We start from the raw sequence: 18301 nt of genomic DNA on the forward strand, positions 1-18301 counted from the left end.
GAATCCCTACAGTGCAGAAGGAGGTCCAACCCTCTGAAAGGGCAGTTTCCATAGGAAACCTATCCCCGTAACCCCATGCATTGATCATGGCCAATCCACCTAACCTGCACACCTTTGGACTGTGGGAGGAAACCGGAGCCCCTGGAGGAAACCCAAATAGAAACCGGGACAAAGTGCAAACTCTACAGTCACCCAAGGCCAGAATCAAACCCGGGTCCCTGGTGCTGTGAGGCAACAACGTTAACCACTGTGCCACCGTGCCGCCATTAGCTGCAGAAGATTGTCATGCAAGTTAAGCGGTCAATCTCCTTGAAGAATTCTCATGGACAGCAAACTGAGAAGATAAAAACACTGATTGTCCTTCATTTTTCATAATTTTACAGAGAGAGAAATAAGATTGGGACATACACATGGGACGTAGGTGGAAGTTGAAATGCCAGTAAGTGTTTTAACATAACAGAGAAATTTGACATTCCACCAGAAATATAAAATTAGTTTTTCATGACCAAAGAGGCTGTTTAGCAGTAATTATGATTCATAGAATCATAGAATAGTTACAGCAATGACGGAGGCCATTTGGTCCATTCTGTCTGTGCTGGCCCTCTAAAGGAGCAATTCATCTCACGTCACTTCCCTGCCTTTTCCCTGTCGCCCTTAATGTTTTTCCTTTTCAGATGATGACCCCATTCTCTTTTGAAATCCTCAATTAACTCTGCCTCCACCAAATTCTTGGGTAGGCCAGCATCACCCACATCCCATAAATGATATTTTTTTCAATCCCAGATCCTAACCACTCGCTGTGTGAAAACGTTTTTTCTCATGTTGTCAATGCTTCTTTTGCCAATAAACCTAAATCTGTTCCCTCTGTTTCTTGATCCTTTTACCAATGGGAGCAATTTCTCTCTATCTATTCTGCCCAGGCACCTCATGATTTTGAACACTTCTATCAAATCTCCCCTTAGCCCGCTCTTCTCCGAAGAAAACAATCCTAACTTTGCCAATGTTTCTACGTAATTGAAGTTCTTCATCCCTGAAACCATTCATGTGAATCTTTTCTGCACCCTCTCTAATGTCTTCACATCCTTTCAAAAGTAAGCTGCCCAGAACTCGGTACAATACTACAGTTGAGGCTGAGCCAGTGTTTTATTGAAGTTTAACATGACTTCCTTGCTTTTCTACTCCATGTCCCGATTAATTAAGTCCATGATGCTATATACTTCATCAACCATGCTCTCAAATTGTCCCACAATCTTCAATGATTTATATACATATATACCCTGGTACCTCTCTTTCTGCATTCCCTTTAGAATTGTACTCTTTAATTTATATTGGGCTGAATTTTCCAGCCCTGTGGGATCTTCTGGTCCCGCCAATGGTGAACCGCACTCCCCCTCCTCCCCCCTTCACTCCACATAGGCTTCCCCAGCAACGGTTTATATGAGCCATGCAAAACGCTGTTGACATCGGCGGGACTGGACGATTCCGCTGCCCGGCAATGGCGGGCTGTTTTGGTTGCTGGAAAACATGCCGCGGGAATGGAGTCAGAAAATCCCACCCATTGTCTCTCTGCATTCTTCCTGCCCAAATGAATAATTTCACACTTCTCTACAATACGTTTCATCTGCCACCCATTCCACTAACCTGCCTAGGTTGTGTTGAATGTCTACGCTACCTCCTCATGGTTCACAATATTTCCAAATGTCTTAGCACCCCCAAATTTTGACATTATGCCCTGTACACCTAGGTCTAGGTCGGTAACATATATCAGGAAGAGCAGGGATCTTAACACCAATCCCTGGGGAACTGCTCTATAAACTTCCTCCTGTTTGAAAAACAATCTTTCATCACTACTCTCTGGGTGGAATTTTACAGCCCATCGTGGCAGGTCGGAGCAGGAAAATGCAGCGAGCCGTTCAAATGTCCATTGACTGGCGGGTCCAGAAATTCCCACTGGTAGGAGGGGCTGTAAAGTTCAGCTCCCTGTTTCCTGTCACACAGTTAATTTCAAATCCATGTTGCTACTGTCCCTTTGATTCCATGATGTCTAACTTTGCTCACATATCTGTTACGAGGCACTTTAAACTACATCAACCATCACTGTTACCGCATCAAAAAACTCAAGCAAGTTAGTTCAACATAATTTGTCTTGAACAAATTAACACTGCCTTTCCTTAATTGACCTTCACTGCCTGAGAGTGTGGTGGACGCAGGTTCAATTGAGCCATTGAAAAGGGAATTCGATTTTTATCTGAAAAGAAAGAATGTGTAGAACTATGGGAGGCAGCGAGGGATTGGAAATAGGCGAATTGCTCATTCGGAGAGCAAATGTAGACATGATGGGCCAAATGGCCTCCTTCTGCACTGTAACAATGCTGCAATTTCAAAGATCTCCATGTGCACACTTTGTTCCCCAGAAACGATGGAGGCAGGGTCATTGAATATTTTTAATGCAGAGATAGATAGATTCTTGACTAACAAAGGTTACCCGGGCAGTGAACATAGAACATACAGTGCAGAAGGTGGCCATTCGGCCCATCGAGTGCACCAACCCACATAAGCCCTCACTTCCACCCTATCCCCGTAACCCAATAACCCCTCCTAATCTTTTTGGACACTAAGGGCAATTTAGCATGGCCAGCCACCTAACCTGCACGTCTTTAGGCTGTGGGAGGAAACCGGAGAACCCGGAGGAAACCCACGCAGACACGGGGAGAACTTGCAGACTTCGCACAGTCAGTGACTCTTGGGCTCCGTGGACCCCCGTTGCGACCAACTCCCCGGCACTCCCCACCCCCCCCGCAAGCCTGCGCGGCTAGAGCACCAGACCATCCCGGTGGGCCCCGCTGCTATTTTTGCGGGCAGGCGAAACACCCCCGGCAGCGCTGCCCAGCCCGCGCAACTATTTGTAAAAGCTGCGGCAAAAAGGGGCATTACGCAGCGGTGTGCCAGTCCCAGGGGGTTGCCGCAATCTCCGGGGGAGAACGGGAACAGCAGACTCAACCCCCCCAAGCGCTCCATGTGCGGCCCGCGGGCGCCACCATTTTGGGCCCCGGACACCACGAGGGAAGGATGGGCGCCGCCATCTTGTGACCCCACATCCACGTGCGATCCATGGGGGCAGCCATTTTGTCCACCACCGACCGCGTGCGATCCATGGACGCCATCATCTTGGCTGATAGCCAAGGACCCCAGCATAGATGGCTCCACGGGGCCGGAAGAAAACGCCACGGTGCAGCAACCTCGATTGGCTTCAATGACCCTGGACCAATTGCGGCCCCGGACGCTCCAAACGGCAACGACAACGGTGGTGGTCAACAGGTACGAGACGCCTTGCCTAATCGACTCTGGGAGCACGGAAAGTTTTATCCACCCGGACACGGTAAGACACTGTTTTCTCTCTATTCGTCCGAGTACCCAAAAGATTTTCCTGGTTGCGGGGTCCCATTCAGTAGAGATCAAAGGGTTCTGCACCGCGAACCTAACGGTGCAAGGGAGGGAGTTTAAGAATTATAGGCTGTATGCCCTTCCCCAACTCTGCGCTCCCACTCTCTTGGGGTTAGATGTCCAGTGTAACCTCCAGAGCCTTACGTTCCAATTCGGCGGCCCAATACCTCCACTCACTATCTGCAGCCTCGCGACCCTCAAGGTTGAACCGCCTTCCTTGTTTGCGAACCTCACCCCGGATTGCAAACCCGTCGCCACTAGGAGCAGACGGTACAGCGCCCAGGACCGAACATTTATCCGGTCTGAAGTCCAGCGGCTGCTGAAGGAAGGCATAATCCAGGCCAGCTATAGTCCCTGGAGAGCCCAGGTGGTAGTTGTGAAGACCGGGGAGAAGCAGAGGATGGTCGTAGACTATAGTCAGACCATCAATAGGTACACGCAGCTTGATGCATACCCTCTCCCCCGCATATCCGACATGGTCAATCGGATTGCACAGTACAAGGTCTTTTCCACCTCAAGTCCGCATACCACCAGCTCCCCATCCGCCCGAGTGACCGAAAGTACACGGTCTTCGAAGCAGACGGGCGGCTCTACCACTTCTTAACGGTCCCATTCGGCGTCACGAACGGGGTCTCGGTCTTCCAACGGGAGATGGACCGAATGGTTGATCAGCACGGGTCGCGGGCCACGTTCCCGTACCTCGACAATGTAACCATCTGCGGCCATGACCAGCAGGACCACAACGCCAGCCTCCGCAAATTCCTCCAGACCGCTAATGCCCTGAACCTCACCTATAATGAGGAAAAATGCATTTTTAGCACCAACCGTCTGGCCATCCTGGGATACGTAGTGCGCAATGGAGTTATAGGCCCCGGCCCGAACGCATGCGCCCCCTCATGGAATTTCCCCTCCCCCACTGCTCCAAAGCCCTGAAACACTGCCTGGGCTTCTTTTCGTATTACGCCCAGTGGGTTTCCCAGTACGCAGACAAGGCCCGCCCGTTAATCCAGTCCACTACCTTCCCCCTGTCGACAGAGGCCCGCCAGGCCATCAGCTGCATCAAAGCGGATATCGCAAAGGCCACGATGAAATGAAATGAAATTAAATGAAAATGAAAATGAAAATCGCTTATTGTCACGAGTAGACTTCAATGAAGTTACTGTGAAAAGCCCCTGGGCGCGATTCTCCACTCACACGCCGGTTGGGAGAATCGCCTGGGCCGCCAAGATTTCCGGGGACGCCGGTTCGACGCCCTCCCACGATTCTCCCAAGTGGCGGGAACGGCCCGGTCGAGTTTCGCGGGCCGCAGGCCGGAGAATCGCCAGAGATACCCAAAATGGCGATTCTCCGGCACCTTCTGTGATTCTGAGGCCCGGATGGGCCGAGCGGCCAGGCCAAAACGGCGGGTTCCCCCCGGCGCTGTCCACACCTGGTCGCTGCAGTCGTGGGCGGTGCGTGAACGCTGGGGGGGGCGGCCTGTGGGGGGGATCCTGCACCAGGCTTTACCTGGAATGTGGGGTGGCCTGCAATCGGTGGCCACCGATCGTCGGGCCGTCCTCTCTGAAGGAGGACCTCCTTCCTTCCGCGGCCCCGCAAGATCCGTCCCCCATCTTCTTGCGGGGCGGATTTGGACAGGACGGCAACCGCGCATGCGCGGATGACGTCCGTTATGCGGCGCCGGCCGCGTCATCTATGCGGCGCCGCTTTTACGCGGGCGACAAGGCCAGGCGCGGGTAGATGACACGGCCCCGATACTGGCCCATTGTCAGGGCCTGAATCGGTCGGGACCGGGGCCGTTCCGCGCCGTCGTGAGCCTCGACGGCGTTCACGACGGTGCGGCCACTTCGGCGTGGGAGTGGAGAATCCCGCCCCCTAGTCGCCACATTCCGGCGCCTGTTCGGGGAGGCTGGTGCGGGAATTGAACCGTGCTGCTGGCCTGCCTTGGTCTGCTTTAAAAGCCAGCGATTTAGCCCAGTGAGCTAAACCAGCCCCAGTGAGCTAAACCAGCCCCGATGCGCGCCGTCGACGAGTCCCTCCCCTTCCAGGTCGAGAGCGACGCATCTGATGTAGCTCTGGCGGCCACTCTCAACCAAGCGGACAGACCCGTGGCCTTTTTCTCCCAGACCCTCCACGCCTCAGAAATCCGCCACTCCTCAGTGGAAAAGGAAGCCCAAGCCATAGTGGAAGCTGTGCGACATTGGAGGCATTACCTGGCCGGCAGGAGATTCACTCTCCTCACTGACCAACGGTCGGTAGCCTTTATGTTTGATAATGCACAGCGGGGCAAAATCAAGAATGACAAGATCTTGAGGTGGAGGATTGGGCTCTCCACCTATAACTATGAGATCTTGTACCGTCCCGGAAAGCTGAACTAGCCGTCCGATGCCCTATCCCGCGGCACATGTGCCAACGCACAAGTAGACCGCCTCCAAGCCATCCACGAGGACCTCTGCAACCCGGGGGTCACTCGATTCTACCATTTCGTGAAGTCCCGCAACCTCCCCTACTCTGTGGAGGAGGTCCGTACAGTCACCAGGAACTGCCAAATCTGCGCAGAGTGCAAACCGCACTTTTTCAGGCCAGATAGAGCGCACCTGATAAAGGCTTCCCGTCCCTTTGAACACCTCAGTTTGGATTTCAAAGGGCCCCTCCCCTCCACTGACCGCACCGTATACTTCCTGAACGTGGTGGACGAGTACTCCCGTTTCCCCTTCGCCATCCCCTGCCCCGACATGACAGCGGCCACAGTCATTAAAGCCCTCAGCACCATCTTTACACTGTTTGGTTTCCCCGCATACATCCATAGCGACAGGGGGTCCTCCTTCATGAGTGACGAGCTGCATCAGTTCCTGCTCAGCAAGGGCAACAGGACGACCAGCTACAACCCCCGGGGGAACGATCAGGTAGAGAGGGAGAACGGTACGGTCTGGAAGACCGTCCTACTGGCCCTACGGTCCAGAAATCTCCCAATTTCCCGGTGGCAGCAAGTCCTCCCGGATGCCCTCCACTCCATCCGGTCGCTGCTGTGTACCACCACTAACCAAACGCCTCACGAGCGCCTCCTTGTCTTCCCTAGGAAGTCCTCCTCCGGAACGTCGCTGCCAACCTGGCTGGCAGCCCCAGGACCCATCTTGCTCCAAAAACATGTGCGAGCGCACAAATCGGACACGTTGGTCGAGAGGGTTCACCTTCTCCATGTAAACCCCCAGTACGCCTACGTATCGTACCCCGACGGCCGACAGGACACGGTCTCCCTGTGGGACCTGGCGCCCACCGGAAACACACACACACCCCCAATACCAAGCACCCCTCCCTGCCACTGGCGCACCACGCGACCGCTCCCTTCCCGGGTGGATCGGTCCTCCTCCCGTGCCCGCCCAGGAGTAAAGAAACAGGGACGAACAGCGCACCACTCCCAGAGACGACAGTGCCCGAGCCAGCACCTGCACCACCACCGGGGCTGAGGCGATCGACAAGAACGACCAGGGCACCCGCTCGACTCGTGGAATCCGCTTGACACAACAAGAAAAGGAAAACGAACTTGTAAATAATTCTGACAACCTGTACATAATTAACTGTTGGGCTAAATGTATAGCCACTGTGCGAAATCAGTTCCAGGACCAGCCTTGTAAACCCTTACCACCATGCGAACCACCACCCCGCCGGGTTCTTTTTTAACAAGGGGTGAATGTGGTGGTATGTATTAGAGGTAGTATGGTACCTGTGAAGCCAAGAGGCTATTGGCTGACAGGTCCCGGGTCCTGGTTGGATCTGCCGCCTGCTGGTTCCGCCCTGAAGGCGGAGTATAAGAGCTCGAGTTCTCCCAGCAGCCGCATTCTGTAACTGAGCTGCTGGGGAACAAGTCTTGCTTAATAAAGCCTCGATTGATTTCATCTCTTCTCGGCTTGAGTGAGTAATTGTTGCGCCACAACTATATTTGCTAGAGTTCTTCAAAGATGTAACAAGCCAAGTGGATAATGTGGATCCTGTAGATATAGTATCTCTGCCTTCTGGAAGGCATTTGATAAGGTGCCGCACAAAAGGTTAAGTCTATACTCTTTAGAGTTTAGAAGAATGAGGGGGAGATCTAATTGAGGTATGTAGAATGATAAAAGGTATGGATAAAGTAGACATGGAGCCGATGCTTCCTCTTGTGGGGCTTTCTCGAATGAGAGATCATAGTCTCAGGATAAGGGATAACAAATTTAAAACAGAAATGAGGTGAAACTACTTCACCCAAAGCGTTGTGAATCTGTGGAATTCACTACCCCAGAGTGCGATGAATGCTGGGACAACTAGTAAATTTAAGGAGGTGTTGGACAGATTTCTTTCCAAAATATTTTTATTCGGTTTTTAACATTTTAACATTTTATACATTAGACAAAACACAAAGCAAAAAGAATAACAGAAGAACCCCCCCACACTCTACCAACCAATACATAAATGACTCAAACCCCCCCCCCCTCCCTCCCCCCACTTTTAGCAGCTGACAGTGACCAACTCTTTGAAGTGAAGAATAAACAGACTCCATCTCATTTGGAATCCCTCAAGGTGAACTTAACCTTCTCAAGATACAGAAACTCCCATCAGGTCCCCCAGCCACACTGAGGCACAGGGCAGAGAAGCTGACCTCCACCCCAACAGGACCTGCAAGCAATCAGCGAGGCAAAGACTAAAACACCCACCCCCGCCTGCAGCTCTGGCAGGACCGACACCCCAAATATGGCCCCAGGAGACTGGGCACCAAGTCTAAGTGCAAAATTGTCGGGGTGGTGCTGAAGAAAGAACCCCAAAACCTCTCCAATTTCGGACAGGACTAGAACATACGTGCATGGTTGGCCGGGCCTCTCCCACAACTCTGGCAAGTGTTCTCCACCCCCTCAAACAATCGGCTCATCGTTGACCTCGTCAGGTGCACCCTGTGCACCATCTTTAATTGTCACAATTCTAGTCTCGCAAACGAGGTTTAGGTGTTCACACTTCACAACTTCTCACACCACAACCCCTCCTCCAGCACCACCCCAGCTCCTCCTCCCACTTGGCCTTAACCCCCTCCAACAACGCCGTATCCTCCTCCAAAATCCTCCCATAAATCGCTGAGATGCCCACTCCCCTTACCCCATCACCGACAACACCCTCTCCTACAACAAGGAGGGTGGTGACACCGGATATGTCGGGAAAACCTTCCTTGCAAAATCCCAAACCTGCATACACCTAAAGGCCTCCCTCCGTGGAATCCCAAACTTCTCCGCCAACTCCTTCAAACTCTCAAACCGCCCTTCCAGAAATAGGTCCTTCAATTCTACCACCCCACGCTCCTCCCAGTCCTGAAACCTAGCTTCCAATTTCACCGGCACAAACAAATGATTGTCTCGGATCGGCATCAACTTCGACCCGGCCCCTTACATAAAATGCTGCCAAAATTGCCTCCATCATCACCGGACTACCCAAATATTTCCCTGGGGCAAACGGGAGTGGCACCGTTGTCAGCGCCCACAGCTCCCCCCCCCCCCATACAAGAGCCTGTCTCCATCCTCACCCACATTGCTTCCTGCTTCCTACCTCAACCCGCACCTTCTTGCCGTTCGCTGCCCAATAATACCTCAGATTCAGCAGAGCCAAACCCCATGACTGTTGCCCTCTCTGAAGCACCACTTTCTGAATCTCCGCTACCTTACCTGCCTAGACAAAGGACAAAATCAACCGTTCCACCCCCATAAAAAATGCTTTTGGTAAGAAGACCGGTAAACACTGGAATGAAAAACATTCACCTTTACCGACTGTACCCGGCCTGCCAATGACAAGGGGAGGCTGTCCCACCTCAACAGATCCACCTTGAGCCTGCATATCAAGCCTCCTGGTATATAAGAATACCACTGCCTTCCCACCTAACCCCCCGATTCTGCTTGGCCCATCTCAAGACCTTCTCCTTCATCTGATAGATGTGAAAACAGACTATTACAGCTCTTGGTGGATCATTCGCCTTTGGCTTTGGCCGGAGCAACCAATGAACCCTATCCAGTTCTACTCCTCCCCCAACAATTTGGCAAACATCCCCGAAAAGTACTCCCTCGGCTTCGGGCCCTCCAGCCCCTCAGGCAGCCCACAATACGAAGATTCTGCCACTGTGACCTGTTGTCCAGGTCCTCCACTTTAGCTCTCAGCCCTTTATTACTTTCCTCCACCTTCAGCAGTTTCACTTCTAGGAAGTGGAAGCTGGTCACTGTGCCACGACAATGCCTCCTCCACCCCCTTCAACACCTCACCATGTTCCTGCACCATCGCCGACATCTTTCCAAGAGCCTCCTTTATTGGGGCCAGCGTATCCTCCACTGACTGTCTGAGCATTCCCATCATCTACTTCCCATGCTGCTCCAAATGCTTCGCAAACTGTCACTCAAACTCCATCGCCATCACCTCAGCCTGGCGAACTGGCTGCCGCTATCTTTCCTCCCACAGAACTCTGCACCGTACACAGGACCACTGGTGGTCTAGCGCCGTTGCCTTTCGTGCTCAGTTCTTTTGCTGGGTTTTTAACATCCTCTAATAGCCACGACTTTACTGAAGATAGTTCGCATAAACATTCCCCCCAAAACTGGGTGAAAAGGGCCAAAAAATTAGAACTCTGGTGGGAGCCAGCCATCGTGTGACATCCACCGGCATGGCGTCACCGCAAGTCTCCAGACAGATTTTTAATTAGTAATAGGTTGAAGGGTTACAGAGAATGGGCAGGAGGGTGGAGTTGAAGCCATGATAAGATCAGCCATGATCGTATTGAATGGCGGGTCAAGCTCAAGAGGCTAAATTGCTTACTTTTGTTCCTGGTCCATATGTTCTTATGTTCTAAGAAAGAACTATTCAGTCTAATTCCATCTTCCAGCTCTTGGTCTGTGGCCCTGTAGGTAACAGCACCTCAAGCACAAATCTGCTGTTCTTGATTAATAAGGGGATTTCTTCATTAATAAGGGGATCAGGGGCTGGCATGGTGGTGCAGTGGTTAGCGCTGCTGCCTCACGGCGCCGAGGACCCGGGTTCAACCCCGGCCCTGGGTCACTGTCCATGTGAAGTTTGCACATTCTACCCGTGTCTGCATAGATCTCACCCTCACAACCTACAGCTGTGCAGTGCACGTGGATTAGCCACTCTAAAATTTCCCCTTAATTGGAAAAATTGGAAGACATTTTTTTTTTAAGTAAGGGGATCAGGGGTTATGGGGAGAAAGCAGGAGAATGGGGATGAGGAACATATCAGCCATGATCAAATGGCGGAGCACACTAGATGGGCCGAATGACCTAAGTCTGCTCCTATATCTTATGGTCTTATGGATTAGCTTACTCCTGTTTGTAAGTTATATGTTTATATGAGATCATCACGACACATCCTGTGGAGGAGTGACTACTGTCTGATAGCCACTTCTGAATTTCTATGTTTAATTCTGCAGATGAAGACGACAGACCTTGCTGTCAATTTCATAAACGTAATGACGAGGAACCCTGACAATTTCACTGTCATTGCAATAGCAAAACGTAGACCATTAAATATGGAGAGAAACTCAAAAGAAAACTGTTGGTTATCATGGGCGAGATTCTCCGACCCCCCTCCGGGTCGGAGAATCGCCGGGGGCTGGCGTGAATCCCGCCCCCGCCAGTTGCCGAATTCTCCACCACCGGATATTCGGCGGGGGCGGGAATCGCGCCGCGCCAGTTGGCGGGCCCGCCCCCGCGATTCTCTGGCCCGGGTGGGCCGAAGTCCCGCCGCTAAAATGCCTGTCCCGCCGGCGTAGATTAAACCACCTACCTTACCGGCGGGACAAGGCGGCGTGGGCGGGCTCCGGGGTCCTGGGGGGAGCGCGGGGCGATCTGGCCCCGGGGGGTGCCCCCACGGTGGCCTGGCCCGCGATCGGGGCCCACCGATCCGCGGGCAGGCCTGTGCCGCGGGGGCACTCTTTCACTTCCGCCTTCGCCACGGTCTCCACCATGGCGGAGGCGGAAGAGACTTCCTCCACTGCGCCTGCGCGGGAATGCCGTCAGCGTCCGCTGACGCTCCCGCGCATGCGCCGCCCGGAGATGTCATTTCCGCGCCAGCTGGCGGGGCACCAAAGGCCTTTTCCGCTAGCTGGCGGGGCGGAAATTCGTCCGGCGCCGACCTAGCCCTTAAGGTTGGGGCTCGGCCCCCAAAGATGCGGAGCATTCCGCACCTTTGGGGCGGCGCGATGCCCGACAGATTTGCGCCATTTTGGGTGCCAGTCGGCGGACATCGCGCCGTTTCCGGAGAATTTCGCCCCATATCTCCATCATTTATCACACAACTTGGAGTAATTTGGACTTGAAACGAGTGTTAAATGTGCAATATCTGCTCGAACCTACTAAACACCAGTCCTGTATTCCATTTCACGGTGCTTAATGGCTAGCCAAGAATATTTTGCACAATTATCCAAATCAAAATGACTCATTAAGTCAAAGCTGATGCAACTGGCATTGATTGGAACAGACTTAATTACCTAGTTTGGTATATACGTTATCCACAAAAAAGTCATTGTTTAATGATGTCCAGTTAAGTGTTACAAGGCCTGGCTGAAAAGCTTCATCAATCCTGTGCACATGAGGTGAAATAAGGGTCTCATAGATAGGTTTAATTCTTGCCCGTACTCTGGAGTTCTCTTCTAGCAATAGCTGGAAATAATGACAAAGAATATTAGGATCCGCAACTCATTTCTTAATTTTGATAGAAGGATAAAGTTATTGAGGTTAGAATTCTTTGATACTCTCAGCAATCAAAGATTTTTGAGGGGAGCTAATTGTTAAAATTACCACTCATAATTAATTGTTGCGAGGAGCAAGAAAAGACAGGTATCTTGCGAACAGGTTTGGGTAATGTCATAAAATAAAAACATTAAGCTGGGATAGTTCGGACAAAATCACAGTTTTGAAATCACTACTGTGTATTTCTAGATATATTTTGATCTATATTTGTGCTCAAAGTATTGGAACTCAGTAAATATTTTGTCGACTTTTGTTATCCAGTGCCAGCAACAAATATGGTATATGCAGATATAGATCAAAATCCCTCAACTTCAGGCAAAGAATATATAAAACCCAACTTCAGAAGAGTTCAAATGCTTTAAATTGTTTTAAGTATTCTGCCACAACTACCTTCACAATATCCCCAACCACGATTCACCAAATTATCCACTGTTTTAACAGAGATTTTAACATATTAATTTTAAATAGATTTATGTTGCCACTAAATTAACAAAGAATTAATATCATAGAGAACATTTTGAGCCCATGAATGTTTATACTTGGCGCAGGTGTGCACATTCTAACATATGCAAAAAGGCATATTTTAATATTCCTTACATTAAGTAAATTCATAGAAATCATAGAATTTACAGTGCAGAAGGAGGCCATTCGGCCCATCGAGTCTGCACCGGCTCTTGGAAAGAGCACCCTACCCAAAGTCAACACCTCCACCCTATCCCCATAACCCAGTAACCCCACCCAACACTAAGGCCAATTTTGGACACTAAGGGCAATTTATCATGGCCAATCCACCTAACCTGCACATCTTTGGACTGTGGGAGGAAACCGGAGCACCCGGAGGAAACCCACGCACACACGGGGAGGACGTGCAGACTCCGCACAGACAGTGACCCAAGCCGGAATCGAACCTGGGACCCTGGAGCTGTGAAGCAATTGTGCTATCCACAAGGCTACCGTGCTGCCCTAATTGTACATGTGTTTGTGTAAATAAAAAACATAAAAACTTCTGTCAACCATTCCCAGCCTGGTGGGGTCCGGGGCCAACTTGAGTGGGTGGAGGAACTAAGATGTTGGTGGAAGGGGGCAGGAATGCCCAGTGAGGTGGTTATGGCTGATAGAGGAGGGAGGGGGTATGGGAGATCCCCAGTCCGAATGGTGACATGGAATATACAGGGATTGGTTGATCCGGTGAAGAGGGCAAGAGTCTTTTTGCATTTGAAAAGCTTGAGAGCCGATGTGGTGCTGCTGCAGGAGACCCATCTGAGGGTGGAGGACCAGGTACGACTTTGGAAGGGTTGGGTGAGTCAGTTATTTCATTCTGGCTTTGTTACCAGGGCCCAGGAGGTAGCAATATTGGTGAGTAAGAGGGTCAGGTTCCAGATGGAGCAGGTAGTGGCCCATCAGGGGATAGATACTGTGATGTTCTCTGTTTTGTTTGTCTGGATGTCTTGAATGCATGGTGTTGAACAAAGAACATCAAGCTAAGTAAATTAACAAAGCTGATTTATGAACACTACTTAAATAAGATTCAAACGTATTCCTAAAGTATAAGGTTACTAAATTAAACTATGCTATCTCTAACTGCAGAATTCTCAAATACACATTCTCTGAATCAAGGGAGGTCACATGATATATATATGTGACTGCTCTTGATCAGGGGGCCAGACAACCATGTACATTTGTTTTGGTCATGCTGAAGTTGAGAAAATTCTGGGGCTCCTTTTCCAGCACCATGTCACCGATCTTGCAAATGGACTTGGAGCCCAATCCCCTGGGGGCCTATTCGGGGTGTCAGACCTGCCGGAGCTACAGTCAGGGGGGGGCAGATATTTTAGCCTTCACCTCGCAGATGGCTAGGATGCAGGCAGGTCCTGTTGTGGTGGAGATCAGATTCTCCACCCTGTGATCAGTGTGTTTGGGGGACTCGATGGGGTTTCTGTGTTTGGAGAAAGTTACGTTTCACCTTGAGAGGGAATGTGAAAGGGTTTCATAACAGGTGGCACCCGTTGCTTTCTCACTTTAAGGAACTGGCCTCCATCAGCTGCTGGGGGGGTGGTGGTGGTGGTGGTGGTGAGGGAAGTTAGTTTCTGGTTTATGGGGTGAGAAGGGGTGTGCATTTTGTATGTTTGCTTGTTTTTTCCTTATATTTATGTATAAAATGTTGAAAATTTAATAAAGATTTTTTTTAAGAAACCATTCCCAACCTCATTTTAAGACAAATAGGGTGGAATTTCCCCAGAATCTGGTAGATGGTCAGGTTCAGGCTGAAAACCCGCGTGTATCTCTCCAGATGCACAGCTGAGTTTTCACTCCAGATTTTCTGGCACAGAGAATCTGAGGGCATGGCTTGTACTGTCATTGTGGTGTCTCGGGGCCTGATAGAGCCGGCAAGGCTGACTCAACAGAGGTCGGGGCACCATCTTTGAAGGGCGCCTCTATCTCAAAGTTACATTTAAGGACCCCCCTTCACCCCCATGGAGATCGGGATCTCCCCCTCCCCACCCCTCTCCCCCACCCTCAACCACCCTCCACCACAACGTGAACAGAGGGGCAGTACCAGGGGGCACTGTCAGCAGTGCCAGGGTGCAATACCCAGCCTTATCCCTCAACCCCGGGGCGTCCAGGCACCTTCGCACCCCGGCGTGATCAACACAACTAGGTTTCGCTTTTGAAAACCAGTAGTGATTCACGCGGCATGACATCACGCCGCCATGGGGAAGGTTACGTCGTGGGTGGATGCTATGGCGTCAAACCCATTAGTTATATTAACATTTATTTAAATCTATGGAAATTAGGGCGTGAGCCTGATTATGTCACTGGTGAGGGACGGGGAAGATGTCAAATTGAGATTTCACCGGTGTAAATCCCGCTTTTGGCTGCTCACAAGGTTTAGTGGCCATTATGGGATTTGTTCTCGCGTCAAACAGGGACGTTAGATCGCGCCATGGTCTTTTAATTCTTACTTAAATTATTTTGTCTGATGTATGCATCCTTTAAGTGAAACTTCGTTTCTTGAGTAAAACACATACTGCAGGTAACATAAAACTGTTAATGTGTGTCTGCCAGAACGATTTGGAGAATCATTCTGTATGTCAATATTTGTCTATTTACATTGGTTTTTACCTTGTGAAGAGAAGCATAACCCTCCACATATTATGACTGTGCCATCTCAGCCGTTAATACCTGCAATTTATTGTACATCTTTTTCAAAATGTGTCGTTTTTGGAGAAGTGCCTTTGCCGCCTCGGAGATCTCTAAACCCATTCGAGCCATGCACTCAGCCTCTCTGATCAGCATTGTCAGATTAGGGTCAAAGTTCACAAATATCTCGCCAGTGTCTGGATGCTTCACCAGTAAAGATGCCTGGAAACCAAACTGGACAGTGTCCATCTGAAACAGAATTGTGTTGTTTCAATATGTCAGGAAAAGAAATCCAAAATGGTACGTATCAAAACCTTATACTTTTTGCAATTGCTTTAATGGATTTTCTGCGGAACAAAAATAATAGCTGCTACAAGTCACATTTTGTTTTGGGCGGGATTCTCCGAGCCCCCGCTGGGTCGGAGAATCCCCAGGGGGGCGGCGAGAATCCCGCCCCGCCGCCCCGATGCCGGCTGCCGTATTCTCTGGCGCCATTTTTCGGGCAGGGGCAGGATTCTCGCCGGCGCGGAGGAGAGATCCCCCGCGCATGCGCCAAAATACGGCGGCCGGTCTACGCATGCGCGTAGTGGTTCTGTGCATGTGTGAGATCACGCCGGCCCTTTGGCGCTGCCTGGAGCGGCGCCAACCCCTCCAGGCGTCCGTCTAGCCCCCGAAGGTGCGGAGTATTCCGCACTTCCGGGGGCTGTTGACGCCGGAGTGGTTGGCGCCGGTTCTCCCGCCGGCGTGGGGACTTAGTCCCCAGAAGAGAATCCCGGCCATTGGTATTTTATTCCAAACATGTGTAAAAAAAACATATATTACACAACATTCCACGACCTCAGAGTCCACAGTTTGTACAATCTTTTCTCTTTTTACCCCCAACCTCCTCCATCACCCGCGCCGAACAGTTCCTCAAACATTATCATGAACAACCCCCACCATGTCTCGAAGCCCTCCGCCGACCCCCTCAACTCAAATTTGATTTTTTACAACTGAAGAAATACAGTCCCCCAGCCAGGCAGCCACCCACAACGGGGTATCTGACCTCCATTTCAGCAAGGTCCTTCGCCGGGCAATTAGAGAGGTGAAGGCCATGACATCGGCCCCTTCCCCTGCAGCAGCTCCAGCACTTTCGATACCCCAAAAATCGCCACTATTGTGTCCAGCCCGACTTCCACCCCCACAATTTTAGATAACGTCCCAAACACCACTTCCGAGTAACTCTCCAGCTTCTCGCAACCCCAGAATATGTGTGCGTGGCTAGCTGGCCCTCGCCCACGCTTCTCGCACTCATCAGCGACCCTTTGAAAGAACCCACTCATTCTCGTCTGGGTCACGTGCACCCTATGCACCACCTTGAACTGAATCCAGCTCATCCTTACATCAAGAAGAGGTTGAATTCACCCTGTGCACCGCCTCGCACAATCCCCAGCCTATTTCCCCCTCCACCTCCTCCTCCAATTTGTTCTTGATCCTCACCTCTTGCGCCCACCTGCTCCCCACACCACCCATATACATCCCCAATCCTACCCTCTCCCAACTCATTTGGAAGCAGCAATTACTCCAATAGGGTATACCCCGGCAACCTGGGAAATGACCTCCACTCCTTTCCTGCAAAGTCCCTCGCCTGCACGTATCTAAATTCACTCTCCCTTGGCAACTCAAACCTCTCCCCCGGCTCATCCAGACCCGCAAACATCCCTTCCAGATACAGGTCCCACACCCTCTTCAGTCCCACCTCCCTCCACTTCCCATACATCCCCATCCATCTCACCCGGCTTAAACCTCTGTCAACACCGACATCCACTCCAACTTAAAGTGTCTCCGCAGCTGATTCCACACCCTAGCTGTCGGCTGTACCATCAGGCTCCCCTTATACTTTCCCAGAGCTAGTGGCAGTGGAGCCGTCACCAGAGCCATCAAACTGGATCCCCTACAGGACTCCTCCTCCACCTTGACCCACTCCACATACAGTAGCCCAACAGTAGTGCAGCAGGTTCGGGAGCGCCAATCTCGGCCTCTGCAGTAGGATAGGACCCTCTTTACCCTTGGCACCTTCCCTGTCCATGTAAATTCAGAAATAAGTGGGCGGGGTTCTCCCTGTCTGAGACTAAGTGTTGACGCCAACGGAGAATCCGTGGACTTCAATGACATTATCTGTCCTGAAATCAAAGCCCGTTCCAGACAGCTGATAAACATCCCTTTTGAAATCATTTTGGAGAAAGAAGGTCACATGACTCGAGTGCAGATTTTGAAATCTCTATATTCCTTTGAGGACTGAGAAATTCTCTGTCTCCTGTTTGACATCCAACCTGCAAACACTAAGAAACAGGATACCAGCTGAACAACACCTGCTCCTAAAAGCCTGGGCGGATTTCTGGTGTGGCACGCCGTCGGGATTATCCGTTTCTCCAGCTGGTCAATGGGGTTTCCCATTGTGGGGCAGCCCCACGCGGTCGTGAAACCCCCGGGCTGCTGGCAAAACGGCAAATCCCGACGGTGGAGAATTCAGCCCCCTGGCTCTGCTGGGAGATTTCCTTCCATCACCTGCATAACTGACCATTCTGTGTACCAACTTCATCTTGCGGTATTTGCATCAACTGTAATGAGAAGATTACAACTCTGGTCTTCAGCCAGTTGAGATCAAGCTCCTACATGAAAGAACTCCTCACTGCATTCTGACTCTGAATTCTGATAATCTTGTGATCTAATATTGACTATTGGTTCTAAAACATTTTTTCTATCCCCCTTACTGTTTGCGTGTGAGTTTAGTGGAGTGGCACATTGCAAACACTCCAACCCGGGTTTGAATATGAATAAACTAACTATCTGAGAAAATCATAATGCGAGTTTGCTGTGAGTTACTTAAACTGAGGATTTGGGAAAACACGCCACAGCCTACTGTAAAAAGAATTCAAAAGCATCTTCAGCTTAGGGACAGTTGGTGAGGGAAA

At 50.8% G+C, this 18301-nt stretch overlaps 1 protein-coding gene across 1 annotated transcript in view; it reads right to left on the bottom strand.

Annotated features, from left to right (window-relative positions):
* The window catches only part of LOC140430228 (dynein axonemal heavy chain 5-like), a 502949-nt gene that overhangs the window by 384686 nt on the left and 99962 nt on the right, over positions 1–18301 (bottom strand). The window contains exons 15-16 of the mRNA XM_072517658.1: positions 15390–15596; positions 11945–12116 (exon numbers count right to left, since the gene is read on the bottom strand). Of these exons, the coding sequence (XP_072373759.1) occupies positions 11945–12116; positions 15390–15596 (379 nt within the window). The remainder of the gene's footprint in view (positions 1–11944; positions 12117–15389; positions 15597–18301) is intronic.

Source organism: Scyliorhinus torazame, chromosome 10, assembly GCF_047496885.1.
Source record: "Scyliorhinus torazame isolate Kashiwa2021f chromosome 10, sScyTor2.1, whole genome shotgun sequence".
Classification (NCBI taxonomy): domain Eukaryota; kingdom Metazoa; phylum Chordata; class Chondrichthyes; order Carcharhiniformes; family Scyliorhinidae; genus Scyliorhinus; species Scyliorhinus torazame.